This window comes from Podarcis tiliguerta, assembly GCF_965153285.1.
Source record: "Podarcis tiliguerta genome assembly, chromosome: 2".
In the NCBI taxonomy this organism is placed as follows: Eukaryota; Metazoa; Chordata; class Lepidosauria; order Squamata; family Lacertidae; genus Podarcis; species Podarcis tiliguerta.
Window position 1 is genome coordinate 3,460,033 of NC_139535.1, and position 19,239 is coordinate 3,479,271.

Here is a 19,239-nt window from a genome sequence, read left to right on the forward strand (position 1 = left end):
GGAGAAGGAGGGGGAGAACTGGCAACAGGGACAGAGCATAGAAGCCCCACCATCCCCACGGACTCTCCGCTCACTTAGAATTCAAGAGCAAAGGGCTCAACGACAATTGTCTTCTGAGGCCCTCCATGGAGCCAGGTACTGTTGCTGGGGAAAGACGGGGAGGAGCTCAAAGTGAGCAACGTCCCAGTGGAATTCAGGGCTGGGTTAGAATCATAGAATCATAGAATCATAGAATCATAGAGTTGGAAGAGACCACAAGGGCCATCGAGTCCAACCCCCTGCCAAGCAATGACTGAATAAAACCATAAATAAGAACTTTCTTGTTTCTTCCTTGATGCTCCCGGGGGAGGAGAGAATTGCCCAAGCCGGACATCTTTGCTCACCTTCTCCAAATACAGCAGGACGTGACTGGTGCTCACTTCCGTGCGCTGGACCAGATTGTGCCTTTCCAGCTGGGGGGGGGGGGCAAAATGCAGATTGTTGTTGTTATTTCTTTATTTCATAAAGTTCGTACACTTATTGACTGCAAAAAAGCAACCTCAAAGCAGTTCATGAAAAAGATAAAATCATAAATCTCTGAATAAGAAACATCAACAACAACAATTTGAAACTTTCAAAAAGTTAATATAGCAGTAGACTGCTATAACAGATTAAAGCTAAAACAGATTAAAACTCACATTAGCTTCCTAAGCACCTGGGTTGGCTTGTCAAAACAAGAATGTTTTTAACAGTTGGCTGGTGTCAAGAGGCAGGGAGTTCCACAGTGCACTAGAAGATCAAGTTCTTACAAATGCAGAACGGGTATTATGCGGCAAATGTAACAATGCCAGTTCCACCAATCGAAGGGGTTGAGTGGGCATATATGGGGAAAGGCGATCTCTGAAGCCTTAGGGAGTGCAGCATAGTCTACCTTAAGGTGAGGGCAAGGAGAGCCTTCTCTGTAGTCCTGGCAGACGAGGCTGAGCTGTGTGGTGTCCTTGGCTTATATTCATTCATTCATTCATTCATTCATTCATTCATTCATTCATTTATTAGACTTATTAGTCACTTGTCACCAGAAGGTCTCCAAGTGACTTACCTAGTGGCTAGTGGACATTGCAAGCTAGTACAACATTCGCAGCCCCAAGATATGTTTATGCCCATTAGGTCAGCTGACTTTAAAACCAAGACGGGATTGGACAATCCCATGGCCAATTACTGTATCCATCAGCTGCGAAAGCTCACTGGCGCCTCTGTGAACAAAGGTTGCAGGCCTCAGAGTAGCAAAATTTGGAGACAGACTAACAAACACAAGGAGAAGTCCCACTTGTGAGACACCCAGAGGGATCCTCGTGGCTGTTTTTGGAGAGAGGATGCCTGGGGGTAGGTAGGCAATATGGCAAAGGCAGCCATTTTCTTCTCAAGTCTCCTACAGCAAAGGAAGTAGGCTGTTGTTTGTGGCGGGGCCTTCAGACACAAACGAAGCTCTTACCTGCTTTACGGATGGCTTCACTGGGACGAATCCTGAGAGCATCTTAACATCAATGATGGCCATGTTGGAGGCCATTCGGTTGCCAGTGTAACTGAGAAGCCAAAGAGAGAGGGGAAATAATCGCACCACTCTTTGTCCCTGATAGCCCACCCCCGTAACCTTCTATCCATCTTCTAATACAGCCTTTCTCAACCTGTGGGTCCCCAGATGTTGTTGAACTACAACTCCCATCACCCCTAGCTGGCAAGGCCAGAGCTCAGGGATGATGGGAGTTGTAGTCCAACAACATCTGGGGACCCACAGATTGAGAACCGCTGTTCTAATACATCTTGATTGTGGGGTCGTCCAGATTCCCAAATAGCCTTGGCCAATGAAGGGGACTACCTGACATTGATGGCAACGTCAAAGATTTGGTGGGCTTTGGGTCCAGCGCAGGTCTCTGGAACTGTGTGCACCTCCAGCGTGAACGGTGCCTCTTCCTGGTGTGGATGGACGTTGTATTTCAAAGTGGTCTGGAAAGCAAACAGAAAATTTATAATTTTATTATTTATACCCCACCCATCAGGCTGGGCTTCCCCATCCACTCAGGGTGGCATCCAGCACACATAGAAACATAGTAAAACATCAAACATTAAAAAATTCCTGATACAGGGCTGCCTTCAGATTTCTTCTAAAAGTTGTGTAGTTCTTTTATCTCCTCAACATCTGGTGGGAGGAGCTCTCTCTCTCTCTCTCTCTCTCTCTCTCTCTCTCTCTCTCTCTCTCTCTCTCTCTCTCTGCATCAGGCATGTCCTATGTTTCCAACAATGACTTGGACACCAACTCAGAGGGTAAGAGGCCTCTGGAACCAGAAGGGCAGTAGCACAGCCAACCAAGGTGTCAGGTGTGCGTGCAGAAGCCAGGCCCTGTAACCAATAGGACTTTGCAGGACTTGTTCTGAAGAGGCAAGGTGCGGCCGCACAGGTGAGGCCGATTGGTAACTCACAGCACCTGGTGGCAAGAGCTGGGAAGGGATATAAGGTCAGCATTTCCCTTCGGCTCTTTGCCACAGCGACACGCTTCCTGCCTTGCTGCGTTTGGCTTTTTGCTTCCTGATCCTTGAACCTTGACTTTGTGACTCCTTGCTTGTTGATCCTCAGACCCTTGACTTTGTGACTCCTTGCTTGTTGATCCTCAGACCCTTGACTTTGTGACTCCTTGCTTGTTGATCCTCGGAGTTAGCAGAGAGATGACACAGGGCCCAGCTTCAGGCTGGAGGTCTGCCCCTTTAAGGGTGGAGGGTCTTAGAGACAATATAATGGTTCGGTTAGCATCTAGCCTTTGCTGGAACAACTTATCCCTTCATTGGCACATCTCTAGGATTCTGAATGACCTATTTCCACTCACTGGCTTGCTAAGTTGCCATAAGCCCTTGCTTACTGGTTATAGAACCATAGTAGAATCATAGAATCATAGAGTTGGAAGAGACCACAAGGGCCATCGAGTCCAACCCCCTGCCAAGCAGGAAACACCATCAGACCACTCCTGACATATGGTTGTCAAGCCTCTGCTTAAAGACCTCCAAAGAAGGAGACTCCACCACACTCCTTGGCAGCAAATTCCACTGTCAAACAGCTCTTACTGTCAGGAAGTTCTTCCTAATGTTTAGGTGGAATCTTCTTTCTTGTAGTTTGGATCCATTGCTCCGTGTCCGCTTCTCTGGAGCCGCAGAAAACAACCTTTCTCCCTCCTCTATGTGACATCCTTTTATATATTTGAACATGGCTATCATATCACCCCTTAACCTCCTCTTCTCCAGGCTAAACATGCCCAGCTCCCTTATGGTTCCTCATAAGGCATCGTTTCCAGGCCTTTGACCATTTTGGTTGCCCTCCTCTGGACACGTTCCAGTTTGTCAGTGTCCTTCTTGAACTGTGGTGCCCAGAACTGGACACAGTACTCCAGGTGAGACACAGTACTCCAGGTGAGTTGGAAGGGATCCTAAGGGCCATTTGTTCAACCCCATGAAATGCAGGAACCCTAGCTAAGGAATCCCTAACGGATGACCATCCCAACTCCATTTAAAATCTCCAGTGAAGGACTACCCACTACCCTCCAAAGAGCTCTTACTGTCAGAAAGTTCTTCCCAATGATTAGTTGGAATCTCTTTTATTGTATTTTGAACCCACTGGAGCAGCAGAAAACAAGCTTGCTCCATCCTCCATGTGACAGCCCTTCAGATGTTTGAAGTTGACTCTCATGTCACCTCTCAGTCTTCTCTTCTCCAGACCAGACATACCCAACTCCCTCAATTGTTCCTCATTAGCTTGGTCTCCAGACCCTTGATCATCTTGGTTGCCCTCCTCTGCACACATTCCAGCTTTTCAATACCTTTCTTAAACTTTGGTGCCCATAATTGGACACAATACTCCAAGGCAGTGGTATTATTACTTCTCTTGATCTGGACACAATACTACCATTGATGCAGTCTAGAACTGCATTAGCTTCTTTGCTAACACAATGTTGACCCCTAGATCATTTCCAGACATACTGCTGCCAAGATTGGGGTCCTCCTATCCTTTCGTTCTTGCTACCTGCTCAGGGCAACTGCCCCAACTTGGTTTCTCCATACTCCACCAGAAGCAGCTTATAATTTCTAGGGAAGGGCAATGTCTTCCAAAGCAAAGCTGCCACCACCTTGTGCAACCTCAACAGTCTCGTGGGCCACCCGATCTTTGCGCCAGGCAATGCTGGGCCAAGCAGTTGTGTTGCTGGGATCCAGAACACCACATGTCACACTTTCTCTTTCCCAGGCACCCATCCCGGGTGGGACACTCACTCACCTGGACGTGGACACAGCCTTCCCCTGTGGCCGTGCTGTCGTAGTCCCCTGGCACTCTGGGCAGAGCCTGGCACTGGAGAAGCAGGCGGTTGGTGCTGTCCACTTGGAACTGCCTCAGGATGCCCCCTGTGGAGCTCAGGGTCACTTCTGTGCCCGTGCTGCTCTTGGAGTAGGTGAAGGCACCGTAGAGGGAGAGGGCCTGGAGGGCAACCACAGTGTCCTGCAATGCAGACCAAGGAGAAGGTGGGCTTGGACCTTGTTGTAGAGAGGACAGTCCTCAGTTTGAAGTTGTCCCTTGGTTGAAGTCCAGTTATCATAGACTAGTAGAACTGCAGAGTTGGAAGGGCCCCCTAATTGGCATCCATCTTGTCATGAATTCTACTCCTTTTGATCCAGAGCAGATTCCAATGTATTGTTAGCAACTTAAACACGTTGCCACTTTTGCCATCTAGGCTGCGTCGCTGGGCAGGTCCCTGCCCAGGGGTAGCTCCACCGACCAATTAGTGTCAGCAGGAGGCGTGGCCATGGGAAATTTAAACCGTGGCATGGCCAGAGAGCCCTCCTCTCGCGCCCTTCACACCAGCCATTTGGTATACACCTACCTTGTAGCAATCGTCACAACTTTGTGAGGTTAGGCGTTGAGTAAGCCTTTGTTTGGATGGAGGGAGGTTACTATCCACTAGGGAACTGCGGGTCACCGGGCCTTGGCACACAAGGGTTGCCCTTCCGGACAGCATAGGCAGGCACAGAGGCCACAGTCCTCCTTGCTCTAGTCTTGCATTTCTATACATTACAGTAATCATTTCCACATTTCCATCTCTTTCTCTGCACAAGTCTGTTGTCCTCTTTTGTTGGGAATGCATTTCCACTTTGTGGAGTAATAATAATAATAATAATAATAATAATAATAATAATAATAATAATAATTATTTATACCCTGCCCATCTGACTGGGTCTCCCCAGCCTTTCTGGGCGGCTTCCAACCAAATATCAAAAACAATACAGAGTCAGACATTAAAAACTTCCCTAAACAGGGCCGCCTTCGGGTGTCTTTTAAAAGTAAAATACCGTATTTTTCGCTCTATAAGACGCACCAGACCACAAGACGCACCTAGTTTTTGGAGGAGGAAAACAAGAAAAAAAATATTCTGAATCTCAGAAGCCAGAACAGCAAGAGGGATTGCTGCGCAGTGAAAGCAGCAATCCCTCTTGCTGTTCTGGCTTCTGGGATAGCTGCGCAGCCTGCATTCGCTCCATAAGACGCACAGACATTTCCCCTTACTTTTTGGGAGGGGAAAAGTGTGTCTTATAGAGCAAAAAATACGGTAGTTGTTTGTTGCTTTGACATCTGCTGGGAGGGCGTTCCACAGGGCAGTACTGCCACTACTGAGAAGGCCTTCTGCCTGGTTCCCTGTAACCTCACTTCTCACAGCAAGGGAACTGCCAGGAGGCTGTCAGAGCTGGATCACAGGGTCCGGGCTGGATGATGGAGGTGGAGATGCTCCTTCTGGTATACAGGACCGAGGCCATTTAGGACTTTAAAGGTCAGCACCAACAATTTGAATTGTGCTCGGAAACGTACTGGGAGCCAATGAAGATCTTTCAGGACCGGTGTTCTATGGTCTCGGCGGCCGCTCCCAGTCACCAGTCTAGCTGCCGCATTCTGGATTAATTGCAGTTTCCGAGTCACCTTCAAAGGTAGCCCCACATGGAGGATATATAAGTGGCCCCAATGAGCCAGGGAGTTTTCCCTAGGGATGTGGACACCATATGGTATACCCCAATCTCCCAGGGAAGAAGCTGACCGAGGGGGGACATCAATGGTCACCTCAAAGTTATTGTGAGAATTTGGGTTCCTTGGGGTTTGCATTCCTAGCCAAGGCATCCAAACTTTGGCAACATCCTCAATGGGCCCTGGACTTTCCATTACCACACCCCAATTTCCTACGATTGAGAGATCTTTTTTTTTATTATTGACTTAAAAAAAATTATACAGACAGCAGAACAAAGAAGTCTAAATTAACATTGCCTTCTACCGATAAGAACTAATAATAACTATTACAATAATGAAAAAACAAAAAGTACATTTACTTCCACTTTTAAACTTCTATTCTGGTTACAATATATGACTATTCTATAAGAATCCATTATATCCTTTGCTGTCCCATATATTATTTTATTTCCCAATTTCAGCCTAACCCTCCCCTCCTCCCCACAGCTTCCCTTCACCTGTGTGAGATCTTCCCATCATAATATATTTTTTTCTAGTTGCTTTGATAAAATAGAGTAACTTGAAAACTGTTAAATTATAATTACAGTGGTGCCTCGCAAGACGAAAAGAATCCGTTCCGCGAGTCTCTTCGTCTTGCGGTTTTTTTTGTCTTGCGAAGCAAGCCCATTAGCGGATTAGCGCTATTAGCGCTATTAGCGGTTTAGTGGCTATTAGCGGCTATTAAAGGCTTAAGGGATTAGCTGCTAAAAGGCTATTAGCGGCTATTAAAGGCTTAAGGGATTAGTGGATTAGCTGCTAAAAGGCTATTAGCGGCTTAGATCAGCTGATAAGCGGCTTAGATCAGCTGTTAAGCGGCTTAGGGGCTTGGGAAAAAGGCTGGGAGGGGGGGAAAAACCCCAGGAATCGCAAGACATTTTCATCTTGCGAAGCAAGCCCATAGCAAATTCGTCCTGCGAAGCACCTCCAAAACGGAAAACCCTTTCGTCTAGCGGGTTTTCCGTCTTGCAAGGCATTCGTCTTGCGGGGCACCACTGTACTTCTTTTGTCCTCACTCGCTTAACAATTTCCCTATTAAGAGTTCTGCTTTAACACCATATTTCTTCGTGTATTCTCCTATGCATTCCCATTCTGTATAGAATTTTTGATTGGAATTTTTGATTGGATTTCAGGGGTTTGCAGCAGCCCTGAAAGCTTGCTGTGCCTTCCCATCACTCCTTGCAAACTTTGGTCTGGATCCCTGGAAGGAGAGAATGACAGGGAAGGAAGGAAGGAAAGGAGGCTTACCTGAGTGGAGGAGAAGCCCCCCGTGGGGTTCTGTTGCCGGCTGAGCCACTTGACAACGCGGGTGGCTGTCCCCAGCTCTTCCTGAGATGGCGCTGGCTGTTTGGTCAGGTAACTCAGGAGGACATAGGCTGTCATCTCCACCTCCGCAGACGGAGCCCGGGGAGGACCAAAGAATGAAAAGTGCGTGTCCACCTCTTTCTTCCCAGGCCGCTGCCAGTGAAGGGAGCCATCCTCTTCAGGGAGGGAGGGAGTCATTAATATTTGGGTCGAGCAACCCAGACACCACTAAAAATGTCGGGAAGAGAGCCAGCAAACTGTTTGGATTCTGAGAAGAAGGCGGATCTTTGGACTGGTGGTTTTGTCTGCATTGCCAACTATTCATTCCCACCAGGGAATGAGGAGCCAGATTTTCAAGGGGAGAATAATAATAATAATAATAATAATAATAATAATAATAATAATAATAATTTATTATTTATACCCCGCCCATCTGGCTGAGTTTCCCCAGCCACTCTGGGCAGCTCCCAATCGAGTGTTAAAAACAATACAGCATTAAATATTAAAAACATCCCTAAACAGGGCTGCCTTCAGATGTATTTTAAAGATAAGATAGCTGCTTATTTCCTTCACATCTGAAGGGAGGGCGTTCCACAGGGCGCCACCACCGAGAAGGCCCTGTGCCTGGTTCCCTGTAACCTCACTTCTCGCAATGAGGGAACCGCCAGAAGGCCCTCGGAGCTGAAGAAGAGTTGAGTACTACACCCTTCCCTTCCACCCAGAAATCCATTCTCACCTTCTTGCACGGCTTCCTCCTGGAGTAACTGCAGCATTCTCTGCCTCTGCTCCTCCTTCCCTGCCAGGGCAAAGGAATAAGCCAGCAAGGCCAGGCTGTAAACGTGGAGCTCTTTCGCCTGAGCCGCCGTCTCCAGGCAGAACAGGGCATTACGCACGGTGGGATGCTGTGGAGAGAAGGGAGGGAGGAGAGGCTTAGCCCAAGCCATTGTAGCTGTTTCAGAAGGCCTGGGGGGAACCCGTAGGTGGTGGCTGGAATCGCAGAGTCAGGCCCACCCGCTGCAGGAAGCTGGGCAGAGCAAAGAAGAAGAAGAAGAAGAGTTTGGATTTGATATCCCGCTTTATCACTACCCTAAGGAGTCTCAAGGAACGTGGGTGGCGTTAAACCACAGAGCCTTGGACTTACTGATCAGAAGGTTAGGGGTTCGAATCCCCACGACGGGGTGAGCTCCCGTTGCTCGGTCCCTGCTCCTGCCAACCTAGCAGTTCAAAAGCATGTCAAAGTGCAACTGGATAAACAGGTACCGCTTTGGCGGGAAGGTAAACGGTGTTTCCGTGCACTGCTCTGGTTCGCCAGAAGCGGCTTAGTCATGCTGGCCACATGACCCGGAAGCTGTATGCCAGCTCCCTTGGCCAGTAAAGCGAGATGAGCTCTGCAACCCCAGAGTCAGCCATGACTGGACCTAATGGTCAGGGGTCCCTTTACCCTTAAGGCTTCTGGTGGTTTTTTTACAAACGTTATTTTAAACATCCTTTTCATTTCAGTGTTTCCCAATAAGCCTTAACCTTACTACAAGGTAAGTAAGGTTACCACATGAGTTTGGATTTGATATCCCGCTTTATCACTACCCTTCAGGAGTCTCAAAGCGGCTAACATTCTCCTTTCCCTTCCTCCCCCACAACAAACACTCTGTGAGGTGAGTGGGGCTGAGAGACTTCAGAGAAGTGTGACTCGCCCAAGGTCACCCAGCAGCTGCATGTGGAAGAGTGGGGAAGCGAACCTGGTTCACCAGATTACGAGTCCACCACTCTGAACTACTACATAAGAATACCGGAAGAGCGCCTTAGATCACACAAACGGCCCATCTAGTCTGGCACCCTGTTCTCACAACCAGATGCCTCTGGAAAACCCCTTTTATTTTTATTCATTTATTAAATTTCTAGACCACCCTTCACCTGAGGACTGTGTCCTGCATCTTCTCCCACTGGAATGAAGAAAACTCATCTTAAGCAAACTAGGAAAATTCTCAGCTCTGCCAGGATAGTGAAACCAATTCCCACCACAGAACGCATGAAAGCCACTTGCTAGACTTGAGTTAGAGAACATCTGTGGTTGACTACAGATCCCATCATCCCTGAGCATGTTGGCTGGGGCAGATGGAAGTTGTAGTCCGACCATATCTGGAGGATCATGGGTTCTCCTGCCCTCTGCATGAGAAAGAAGGCTGGTTGCTTTGCTTTGAGAAGGAAACATGCACCCCACTGGTTCGTTTATTCGGAATTTGCCGAGAGACATTCAGCTGCGATTGTGGGGGCACCTCCTGCCTGCCCTGCATGACTGTTTGTTCCACAATGGGCTTCGGGAAAGAGAAGACAGATACTTACATTGAGAGGCAGATGGCTCTCCAGCAAAGCAGCAGTGATGTAGGCAGAGAGACTGATCTCGTCATCCACTCCACCCTGTAGGAAAGGAAGTGGAAGATGTTAGGATATTTCCGTTCCACCTTAAAAGGGAGCAGGCTTTGAGTTGCAGAGTCTGCGTATTTCCTGTTTTCACAGGATGTTTATGTTGTGTCTTTGCTTTCGTTTCCCTCTCTCTGCCGGAACTCTCAAGCAGGCAGTCGTGTTTTTCTTTGTTCTGACCAACGCTGAATAAACTTCTAAATAATGCTCTCCTGGGTGCATCTTTCGCTGTACATTATCTGCTGATAAGAGCGTGCATCGGCTCTAGAATGTGGGAAGCTATTTCTGGAGCTCCTGTCGCTAATTGCTGATACTGCGTGTCTACGGGAGAACAATGGACGTCCGGAGACGACGTGGAGTCGAGATGGATTTTGTCTCCCTGGCAGTATCCCATGGGGTGTGTGAAGGTCCATCTCCCAAGAGCTCCTCCCAAGATCCACCTTCTCCAAAACCCACCTGATACTAGGATGCACTTCTTCTGGCTGTCCACCATACTTAGAGCTCCGGTCCACATTGGTCTCCTCTCATGGATGGTTTCCATGCAAATGGTCCCATCCCTACACCCCAATCCAGTTCTGCACTGCTTCCCGCCCAGGTTCCGCACCCCATTGGGGATGCCTGTCGCACATGTATGACGTCACACATTGCTGGGCCTTCCGGAGGGTGTGATGGGCACCATTTGGACCCCCCACAGCTGTGATGAACCCCATTGGGCCTCATCACACCATGTGATGTCACATGTGCAATGCATTGGGTCACTCGGCCAGGCACCCCAACTGTAATGTGCTCTACGTGGGGCTACCTTTAAAGCCCTAAATGGCCTTGGCCCAGTATACCTGAAGGAGCATCTCCACCCCATCGTCCAGCCCGGACACTGAGGTCCAGCGCTGAGGGCCTTCTGGCGGTTCCCTCACTGAAGTGCGATTACAAGGAACCAGGCAGAGGGCCTTCTTAGTAGTGGTGCCCGCCCTATGGAACACCCTTCCATCAGATGTCAGGGAGATAAAGGACTATCTGACTTTTAGAAGACATCTGAAGGCAGCCCTGTTTAGGGAAGTTTTTAATGCTTGATGCTTTGTCGTGTTTTTAATATTCTGTTGGGAGCCGCCCAGAGTGGCTGGGGAAACCAGATGGGATCATAGAATCATAGAATCATAGAATCATAGAATCATAGAGTTGGAAGAGACCACAAGGGCCATCGAGTCCAACCCCCTGCCAAGCAGGAAACACCATCAGAGCACTCCTGACATATGGTTGTCAAGCCTCTGCTTAAAGACCTCCAAAGAAGGAGACTCCACCACACTCCTTGGCAGCAAATTCCACTGTCAAACAGCTCTTACTGTCAGGAAGTTCTTCCTAATGTTTAGGTGGAATCTTCTTTCTTGTAGTTTGGATCCATTGCTCCGTGTCCGCTTCTCTGGAGCAGCAGAAAACAACCTTTCTCCCTCCTCTATGTGACATCCTTTTATATATTTGAACATGGCTATCATATCACCCCTTAACCTCCTCTTCTCCAGGCTAAACATGCCCAGCTCCCTTAGCCGTTCCTCATAAGGCATCGTTTCCAGGCCTTTGACCATTTTGGTTGCCCTCCTCTGGACACGTTCCAGTTTGTCAGTGTCCTTCTTGAACTGTGGTGCCCAGAACTGGACACAGTACTCCAGGTGAGGTCTGACCAGAGCAGAATACAGTGGCACTATTACTTCCCTTGATCTAGATGCTATACTCCTATTAATGCAGCCCAGATCTATGTTCCCACCTATCTTCTCTTTTCATGGTATCTTCCACACTACAATTTCCTCAGTCCAAAGGCCTCAGAAAGAGCTCAAGAGAACAGCGTAAGATAATCACACCATGACAATTTCCAACCTAATTCAGCCCGAAAGGCCAACACAAACCGCACTGGTGAATTTTTGTTTCTGAGGTTGCCCCAGCATCTGGTTCTGACTGCATCCTCTCTCTGTACCTTCAGAGCGTTGTTCCACAGGGTCCCGACGCTTCTGAAGCAGCCATTCTCTCTCTGCCTAACAGCCAGATACGCCTGAGCGTCCTGGATGTGTTTTTCTTCCACAAAGATGTAGGGTCTGGCTCGGGCAAAGGACTTGAGCGTAAATGCCGTCAGCCTGCAAGAAAGCCACCGAGCGCAGCAGAGTCAGGCACCAGTGCAATGCATTTGGGGAAATTTGAAAGGTAGAAGCCCTTTGATAGGACCTCAGAATGAATAATATTGGACGCAAGACCAGGAAAGCATTTTCACATATGAGACAAAAAATCGACAGCTTAAGCTAAGGAATACAGAATTGTATTAAGATAGAATATATCCTGGGGTAGGGATTGTGTAAATTACAGGCTGGTTAGCTTAACATCTGTCCCAGGAAAGAATTGTCAAGGATAAAATTACCAAGCATATAGAAGAACAAGCCTTGCTGAAGTAGAACCAGCATGGCTTCTGCAAGGACAAGTCCTGTCCTACAAACCTATAGAGCCCTATGAGAATATCAACAAGCATATAGATAAGGGTGAGCCAGCTGACATAGTGTACAGTGGTGCCTCACAAGACGAAATTAATTCGTTCCGCGAGTTTTTTCGTTGTGCAAGTTTTTTCGTCTTGCGAAGCACCACTGCATTTTAACACTAACAACGGCGGGGAGGGGCGGGGAGAAGCAGGATAGCTGCCGCAGCCAGTACCTTGGACTCACCCGCGCGTTGTGGCCACCGCGCAACGCGGCTGCTGGAGGGCGGCGGGGCTCAGGAGCGCGACTCTGGCTGCAACACTGGCTGCTGGCGGCAGCAGCTCTCTGAGGGGAGCACGCGAGAGGGGTGGGCAGTGGCGCAAGGCAGCCGGAAGGTTCGCTGTCAGCCAGAAGGTCGGAGGGAGCCGGAGGAGCCGCCAGCCGGAAGGGAGCCGGAGGAGCGGGGAAGCGAGCGTGCGTGCAGTGACCGTCGCCATGACACGAGAGGCAGGGCCATTTCGTCTAGCGAAGCAAGCCCTTAGGAAAATCCGTCTTGCGAAGCACCTCAGAAAACGAAAAACCCTTTCGTCTTGCGAGTTTTTCATCTTCCGAGGCATTCGGCTTGCGGGGTACCACTGTATTTGGACTTTCAAGGCAATTCAACCAGGTAACCTCCCCCTGCTCAACATGTATATATATGCCTTGCATAAATGAGGCAACCTCTGTCAATCTCACCAGGTGTTCCCTGGGCTCCGGTTATCTTGTCCAAAGGTGCTATAGGAGCCATCAGAGTGCTTGTAGTTCAGTTGCCTCTGGTAGCCTGAAATGGAAGGAGAATCGGGGTGGGGTTTTTTTGCCCTTTTTTAATCTTCTGGATAAAATTTGCAACTGACCCAAAACTCAACAGAGGCATCTTCTATGGAAAGAAGCAGTAATGCAACAAAAAAGCACAAGATTGAATATTTTCTTGAGACTTACAATTCTGAAACCTGATAAACAAGGACTACTTTTCTATTTTGCACCTATCATTTTGTGAATTATGTCTGTTGTTGTTGTTTAGTCGTGTCCGACTCTTCGTGACCCCATGGACCAGAGCACGCCAGGCACTCCTGTCTTCCACTGCCTCCTGCAGTTTGGTCAAACTCATGCTGGTAGCTTTGAGAACACTGTCCAACCATCTCGTCCTCTGTCGTCCCCTTCTCCTTGTGCCCTCCATCTTTCCCAACACCAGGGTCTTTTCCAGGGAGTCTTCTCTTCTCACGAGGTGGCCAAAGTATTGGAGTCTCAGCTTCAGGATCTGTCCTTCCAGTGAGCACTCAGGGCTGATTTCCTTAAGAATGGAGAATAATTCCTCCATTCTTAAGGAAATCCATTCTTAAGGAATTATGTCTACTTCTGCAATAATAGGCTCCTTATGGCAATGCTACATTCAGTGTTTTCCTAAATGCTACCCCAAACTCATCAGATATGCCATTTTGGGGAAAGGAAGTAGTAAGATAGCATATCATTTAACATTTTTTTTATCCATTTTTTTAAAAAACTAAATTTGTATACCGCCCTTCACCCAAAGATCTCAGGGCAGTTCATAGTAAAAAAAAATAAAATACAAAATAAAGACACAAAATACATGATAAAAACAAGAACAAAACAAACGCATAACCCCATTGATAAATGCTGCTATCCACTCACCCCACAGAGAAACAGAAAGGAAGTAGGTACACAAACACACACCTAGTTCATTCAAGGGATCTGAGCAGAGCCAGCAGAATTAATCCGAGCCTTGTAAAGCACATGGAGTTGGAGGAGGAAGTGAGAAAGAGCAACACTCTTCCAACTTCCTCCTTTGGCTCTATGTACTTTTCAGGGGGAGGGACGCGGGAGGCGCTGTGGGTTAAACCACAGAGCCCAGGACTTGCTGATCAGAAGGTTGGTGGTTCAAATCCCCGCGACGGGGTGAGCTTCCGTTGCTTGGTCCCTACTTGCTCCTGCCAACCTAGCAGTTCAAAAGAACGCCGAAGTGCAAGTAGATAAATAGGTACCACTCTGGCGGGAAGGTAAACGGCATTTCCGTGCGCTGCTCTGGTTCGCCAGAAGCGGCTTTGTCATGCTGGCCACATGACCCGGAAGCTGTACGCCGGCTCCCTTGGCCAATAAAGTGAGATGAGCGCCGCAACTCCAGAGTCGTCTGTGACTGGACCTAACGGTCAGGGGTACCTTTACCTTTACCTTTACTTTTCAGGGGAGGAAAGGTTACTCAGCCACACAGCCAAGGGGGCGGTGATGGATGCTCAGAAGCTATGTGGGCGTCAAGAGAAGACACGCCACCCTCAGTTTCTCAATAGTTTCAAAGTGTGTCCTGAACTCAAAGCCCCAGTGATTAAAATTGGTCCCTACTAGCAATCCAACAACTAGTGTGGTAGTTACCGTATTTTTCGCACTTTTCCCCCTCCAAAAATTAAGGGGAAGTGTGTGTGCATCCTATGGAGCGAATGCAGGCTCCGGAGGCTTCGCGTTGCTTTCGCTGAAGCCTGGAGAGCGAGAGGGGTCAGTGCGCACCCACCCCTCTCGCTCTCCAGGCTTCAGGGATAGCCGCCTGAACCCTCCGGAGCGCAGCAGGAGATCCCACTGCGCTCCGGAGGCTTCGGGTTCCTTTTGCTGAAGCCGGGAAAGCAAGACTCTCCTGACTTCAGCAGAGAGGGAGAGCTCCGCAGTGCCCCTTCAGCGAAGCGGGAGGAGAAATGGAAGGGGCTCTGTTTCTCCTGCCGCTTCGCTGAAGGGGCGCTGAGCAGAGAGGGGGGGATTTTTTTTTCCTTGTTCTCCCCCTCTAAAACAAGGTGCGCCCTATGGTCGGGTCCTATAGAGTGAAAAATACGGTAATTAATGTATTGATTTCAGGCCAGTAAACCCTGCAGCCATGCTTATAAATATGTTCTGAGTGAATCCACATTGTTCCGCCTGCCCTGCAGGAAACAACAAATGTAGAATTCTCCCCGTACATCCTCTCCTCACAAGTTTTTCTCACCAGCCACTAAGTATCCGATGGCCTTGGACTTCACCTCCTCAGTCAGCTGCTCAGTCTTATTCAGGTACTCCAGGATGTAGATGTTGGGGGCAAAGAGGGCCATGTTCTGCTCCCCACAGCCGTAGGGCATCCGAAGAAGCTGGTGGAGGTTCTCTATAGCTATTCCGAGGATGTCTCCTGGGATGTGGGAAGAGGAGGGGAGGGAAAAGATTGGTTGGAATATGAGGGGATGGTGCAGAGCCACCGAGTGAAATGCATGACAAAAGAAAACATCAAAGCAATGCAAATTTCCATAAGGAATAATAATAATAATAATAATAATAATAATAATAATAATGTATTTATACCCCACCCATCTGGCTGGGTTTCCCCAGCCACTCTGGGCGGCTCCCAATTGAGTGTTAAAAACAATACAGCATTAAATTTTAAAAACTTCCACAAACACAGATCAGGAAATCACAGATCAGGGAGTGGGAGGCGGAAACAGTTCAGGTGGAAATGTACGTAATGAAAATGCTGTGGAGGAGAGAATGGCCAGATGGAAGCAGATAAATATTAAGTGCTAATAAGATACAAATCTATGCAATGTGTATTAGCAACATAACACCTGCCTGCCTTGTATGTTTAATCTAACAGGTGCAAGTACAGCCGTACCTCAGAAGTCGAACAGAATCCCTTCCGGAAGTCTGTTTGACTTCCCAAATGTTCAACTTCCAAAGCGCGGCTTCTGTTTAGCTGCAGTCAATCTGAAACCGCAGACGCCCCATTGGACATTCCGCTTCCAAAAGAACATCTGAAAACCGGACCACTTACTTCCGGTTTTCGATCATTTGGGAGCCAGAATGTTTGACTCCCAAGGCATTCGGGAGCCGAGGTACGACTGTACACTGATTAAAAGCTATTTGTTATTTAAACTTTAAAAAGAGAGTGTGTTTTGCGTAATTTTTATAGGACGGAAAAGGGAACTAGTTAAAGGGTTAAACAACCCGGTCTCCTCCCTTCACATAGTTCTGTAAATGGGAACTAGAGTCTAATTCCCACATATTATCAGTGCCAGATTACATGAGAAATGACTGGGCTCAGATGGAGGCATAATTAAGGAGGCGAGGAGAGGCCAGGCCAAGAAAGAATGTGCTAGAATAAGGGGAAAGACAATAAGAAAATAAGCGCAAATATTTACAGCATGTAGCATTGAGTTCCAGAAAGATACATTCTTTTGCAGCATACTCCATTTCATTACCCCTGCCACTTGATTTCCCTTCCCAAAAGTTTGCTAGCATCCCATGCCCATGGTGGATGCTCAGTCCTCATTGAGCTGTTCCATTCCACCCCAGCTCTAGCCCTTAGCTCTCCTTCCACAACTTTGTTTGCTACTTCTGCAAATCTTGGGTCTCCTCCAAGCCTGCTGACTGTCGGAGCTTCTGTACGACCCAGCTGTAAAGGCTACTTCTTCAGCTCTCCTCTGACGGTGATTAACGACCTAAGCCTTTGAATGAGACTTCAGGCACGCTCCCCTTTAAGCAGAGTACCCAGACAGCAGCAGCAGGAGACATGAAATATGTGCTACATTGCTGCTTTATTTCTGACTACGCAGGACAGAAAAGAATATGCATCTGCTCTCTGTGAGAGACAGAAAACAACAGGAACAAAGAAACAGGAAACCAGTTACTTCAACATCCGTCTCCCGTGAGACAGTCTGGAATGTCAACAGAGTCTTGTGACTCCAAGAACTACACAGTGGCATAACAGAAACCTAACACTGACATCTATGTGGTCGGTGCTGTCTTGACTTCATAAGCGACTGCACTCAGCCCAGGACATTGGAACTGGAGAGAGCTATTCACATGCGGAAGGGTGAAGACTGGGCCAGATGGTGTGGAATATAGAGCATTTACACAGGGTCTCCGTGAAGCCCGAGTCCCGGAAAGTTTTCATGACTTACCCAGCACACAGAAGGAGGCTCTGGCTGAGCCCTGCACCACGTTGCCTGGCAGCTTTAAAGAAACAGGTCCTGATGACTTCGACTTCTCTGGAAGCAGAACAGAGGGAGTTTCGATCATTCCTATTGCCTGATATTACAGCCTCTCTTCCAGTTAGCGGGAACATTTGCAAGCCTACTCTTCGTTCCCTTCCAGGTTTGAGGAGCGATGGGCTGATAATTTATGGCCGGTTTCAAAGGAGTTTTGGAAGCAAGAAACAAGAAGACCCTCTCTTGGGCTCAAGGGAGATGGATGCATTGTATTTGACTTGATATGCATAAATATTATTGCTTGTAATAGATACCATCCTGCAAGCAAAGAGTCATCTTCAAAGTCTTGTGTGTGGGGTCTACTTCATCACTAGGGCTTTGAGGGTGAAAGCACTGAATCACTCTACATGACTCAGAAAAATAGCTAACAAAGGGTGTATAATTACTACTATAAATAATAATAATAGTAATAATAATTGTCACTTTGCTTCACTCTGTGAGAAAAGCAACTAATTTGTTAACTTTTTTTTTTACCAAAGAATGGAAATGGTTTATTGAATATTTACAGATAAATTATACACAGATAAAAACATTGCCAGGATTATTGTAATAACCTGCAGTTTTATAAGAGTATATATTAAAAGAAGATGAATAAATGAGTAAATTAAGTTAATTTGGACATGCAGAAGTTATTAAAAAAACTAATTTAAGGAACCGCAGAAAGAGGGGGAAGGAAGTCGAGTTTTGAAATGTCAAAATGATTGTAAAATCAGTGAAATATATAAATTGAAAAGTATAAATAAATAAATAAGAGAAAAGCAACTGATGATGATGATGTCAATGATGATGTTTCTGTATGGTGCAGTTGTGCCCTTTCCAGTTACGTGAGATTCATGCAGAGAAATGGGTAGGGATGCCTCCATTGGCCGTCACTTACCAGCTGCACATAGCAGGTTGCTGAAGACCACATCCTTCTCAACGCCTTCCGGCTTCATGAGAGGAGAGAAAAGAAAAGAAAAGGAGAAGGGAGAATGAAATAAATTCTGCATTTTAGCAAGGTGCAGAAATAAATACAGTCATACCTCGGGTTGAATGTGCTTCAGGTTGAGCGCTTTCGGGTTGCGCTCCACAGCAATCTGGAAGTAACGGAGCATGTTACTTCCGGGTTATGCCACTTGCGCATGCGCAGACGCTCAAAATGACATCACGCGCATGCGCGGAAGCAGCAAAACGCGACCCGCGCACGTGCAGACACACAGTCACATTTTACGTTCTATTCAGGATGCAAACGGGGCTCTGGAACAGATCCCGTTTGCATCCCGAGGTACCACTGTAGTCTGGTTGGAAGGATAAAGAAAACTTAAGGTGTATTCCTCATGGCAAACAAAGCCATTCTAAATGTTATTTGGTTATTACAAACCCTAAGGTCCCTGTATATGAATTTTACATGCAGCCAAGATAGAGCCAATAAGTTAGTACACTGGCACATGCTACCTCACATTGACTGAAACTTGGAAAATAAGCAGGAAACAGACCCTGAAAGGAAATAGTTTGCCTTACTATTAAGAAATCAATATTTTAAACATCAAACAGAACAACTCTGAGCTTTTTTTGAGGGAAGCTGACCAAAGTTATTGAGCTTTTTCGAGTTGCCTTATTTCAAGAGCCCAAGCCAAGTGTATAAAACGACCCCAAATTTTGGACTACATTTTTTTTTTAGTAAAATCATTGTCTTATACACAGGAGAGTACAGTAAATGATGAAAGAGAAGGAACCAATGAGGAGGAAGCGCAAGTTCCCGTTCTCTCTTTATTCCCCAATAATTCAGGCAACTTATTGCAAAAGTTGTTGCTCTGACATGCCCTCCAGCATTCCTTCAGTGACAATGGTGGGAGGAAGAAGCGGGACATTCCGGAATCAAATCAGAAACCGGGACGGCTTCTGTAAATCCAGGACTGTCCTTGGAAAATAGGGACACTTGGAGGGTCTGCTTTACTCCCCACAGAATCACA

The 19,239-nt window shown here is 47.4% G+C and overlaps 1 protein-coding gene across 1 annotated transcript in view; it reads right to left on the reverse strand.

The window, feature by feature from the left end:
• LOC310672892 (alpha-2-macroglobulin-like) overlaps window positions 1-19,239 on the reverse strand; it is a 70,526-nt gene that overhangs the window by 4,543 nt on the left and 46,744 nt on the right. Inside the window, exons 23-34 of the mRNA XM_083430545.1 lie at window positions 18,165-18,216; window positions 17,201-17,287; window positions 15,259-15,435; window positions 12,972-13,056; window positions 11,750-11,906; window positions 9,706-9,780; window positions 8,102-8,267; window positions 7,309-7,541; window positions 4,294-4,512; window positions 1,856-1,983; window positions 1,472-1,562; window positions 384-452 (exon numbers count right to left, since the gene is read on the reverse strand). Coding sequence (XP_083286671.1) covers window positions 384-452; window positions 1,472-1,562; window positions 1,856-1,983; window positions 4,294-4,512; window positions 7,309-7,541; window positions 8,102-8,267; window positions 9,706-9,780; window positions 11,750-11,906; window positions 12,972-13,056; window positions 15,259-15,435; window positions 17,201-17,287; window positions 18,165-18,216 — 1,539 coding nt within the window. The remainder of the gene's footprint in view (window positions 1-383; window positions 453-1,471; window positions 1,563-1,855; window positions 1,984-4,293; window positions 4,513-7,308; window positions 7,542-8,101; window positions 8,268-9,705; window positions 9,781-11,749; window positions 11,907-12,971; window positions 13,057-15,258; window positions 15,436-17,200; window positions 17,288-18,164; window positions 18,217-19,239) is intronic.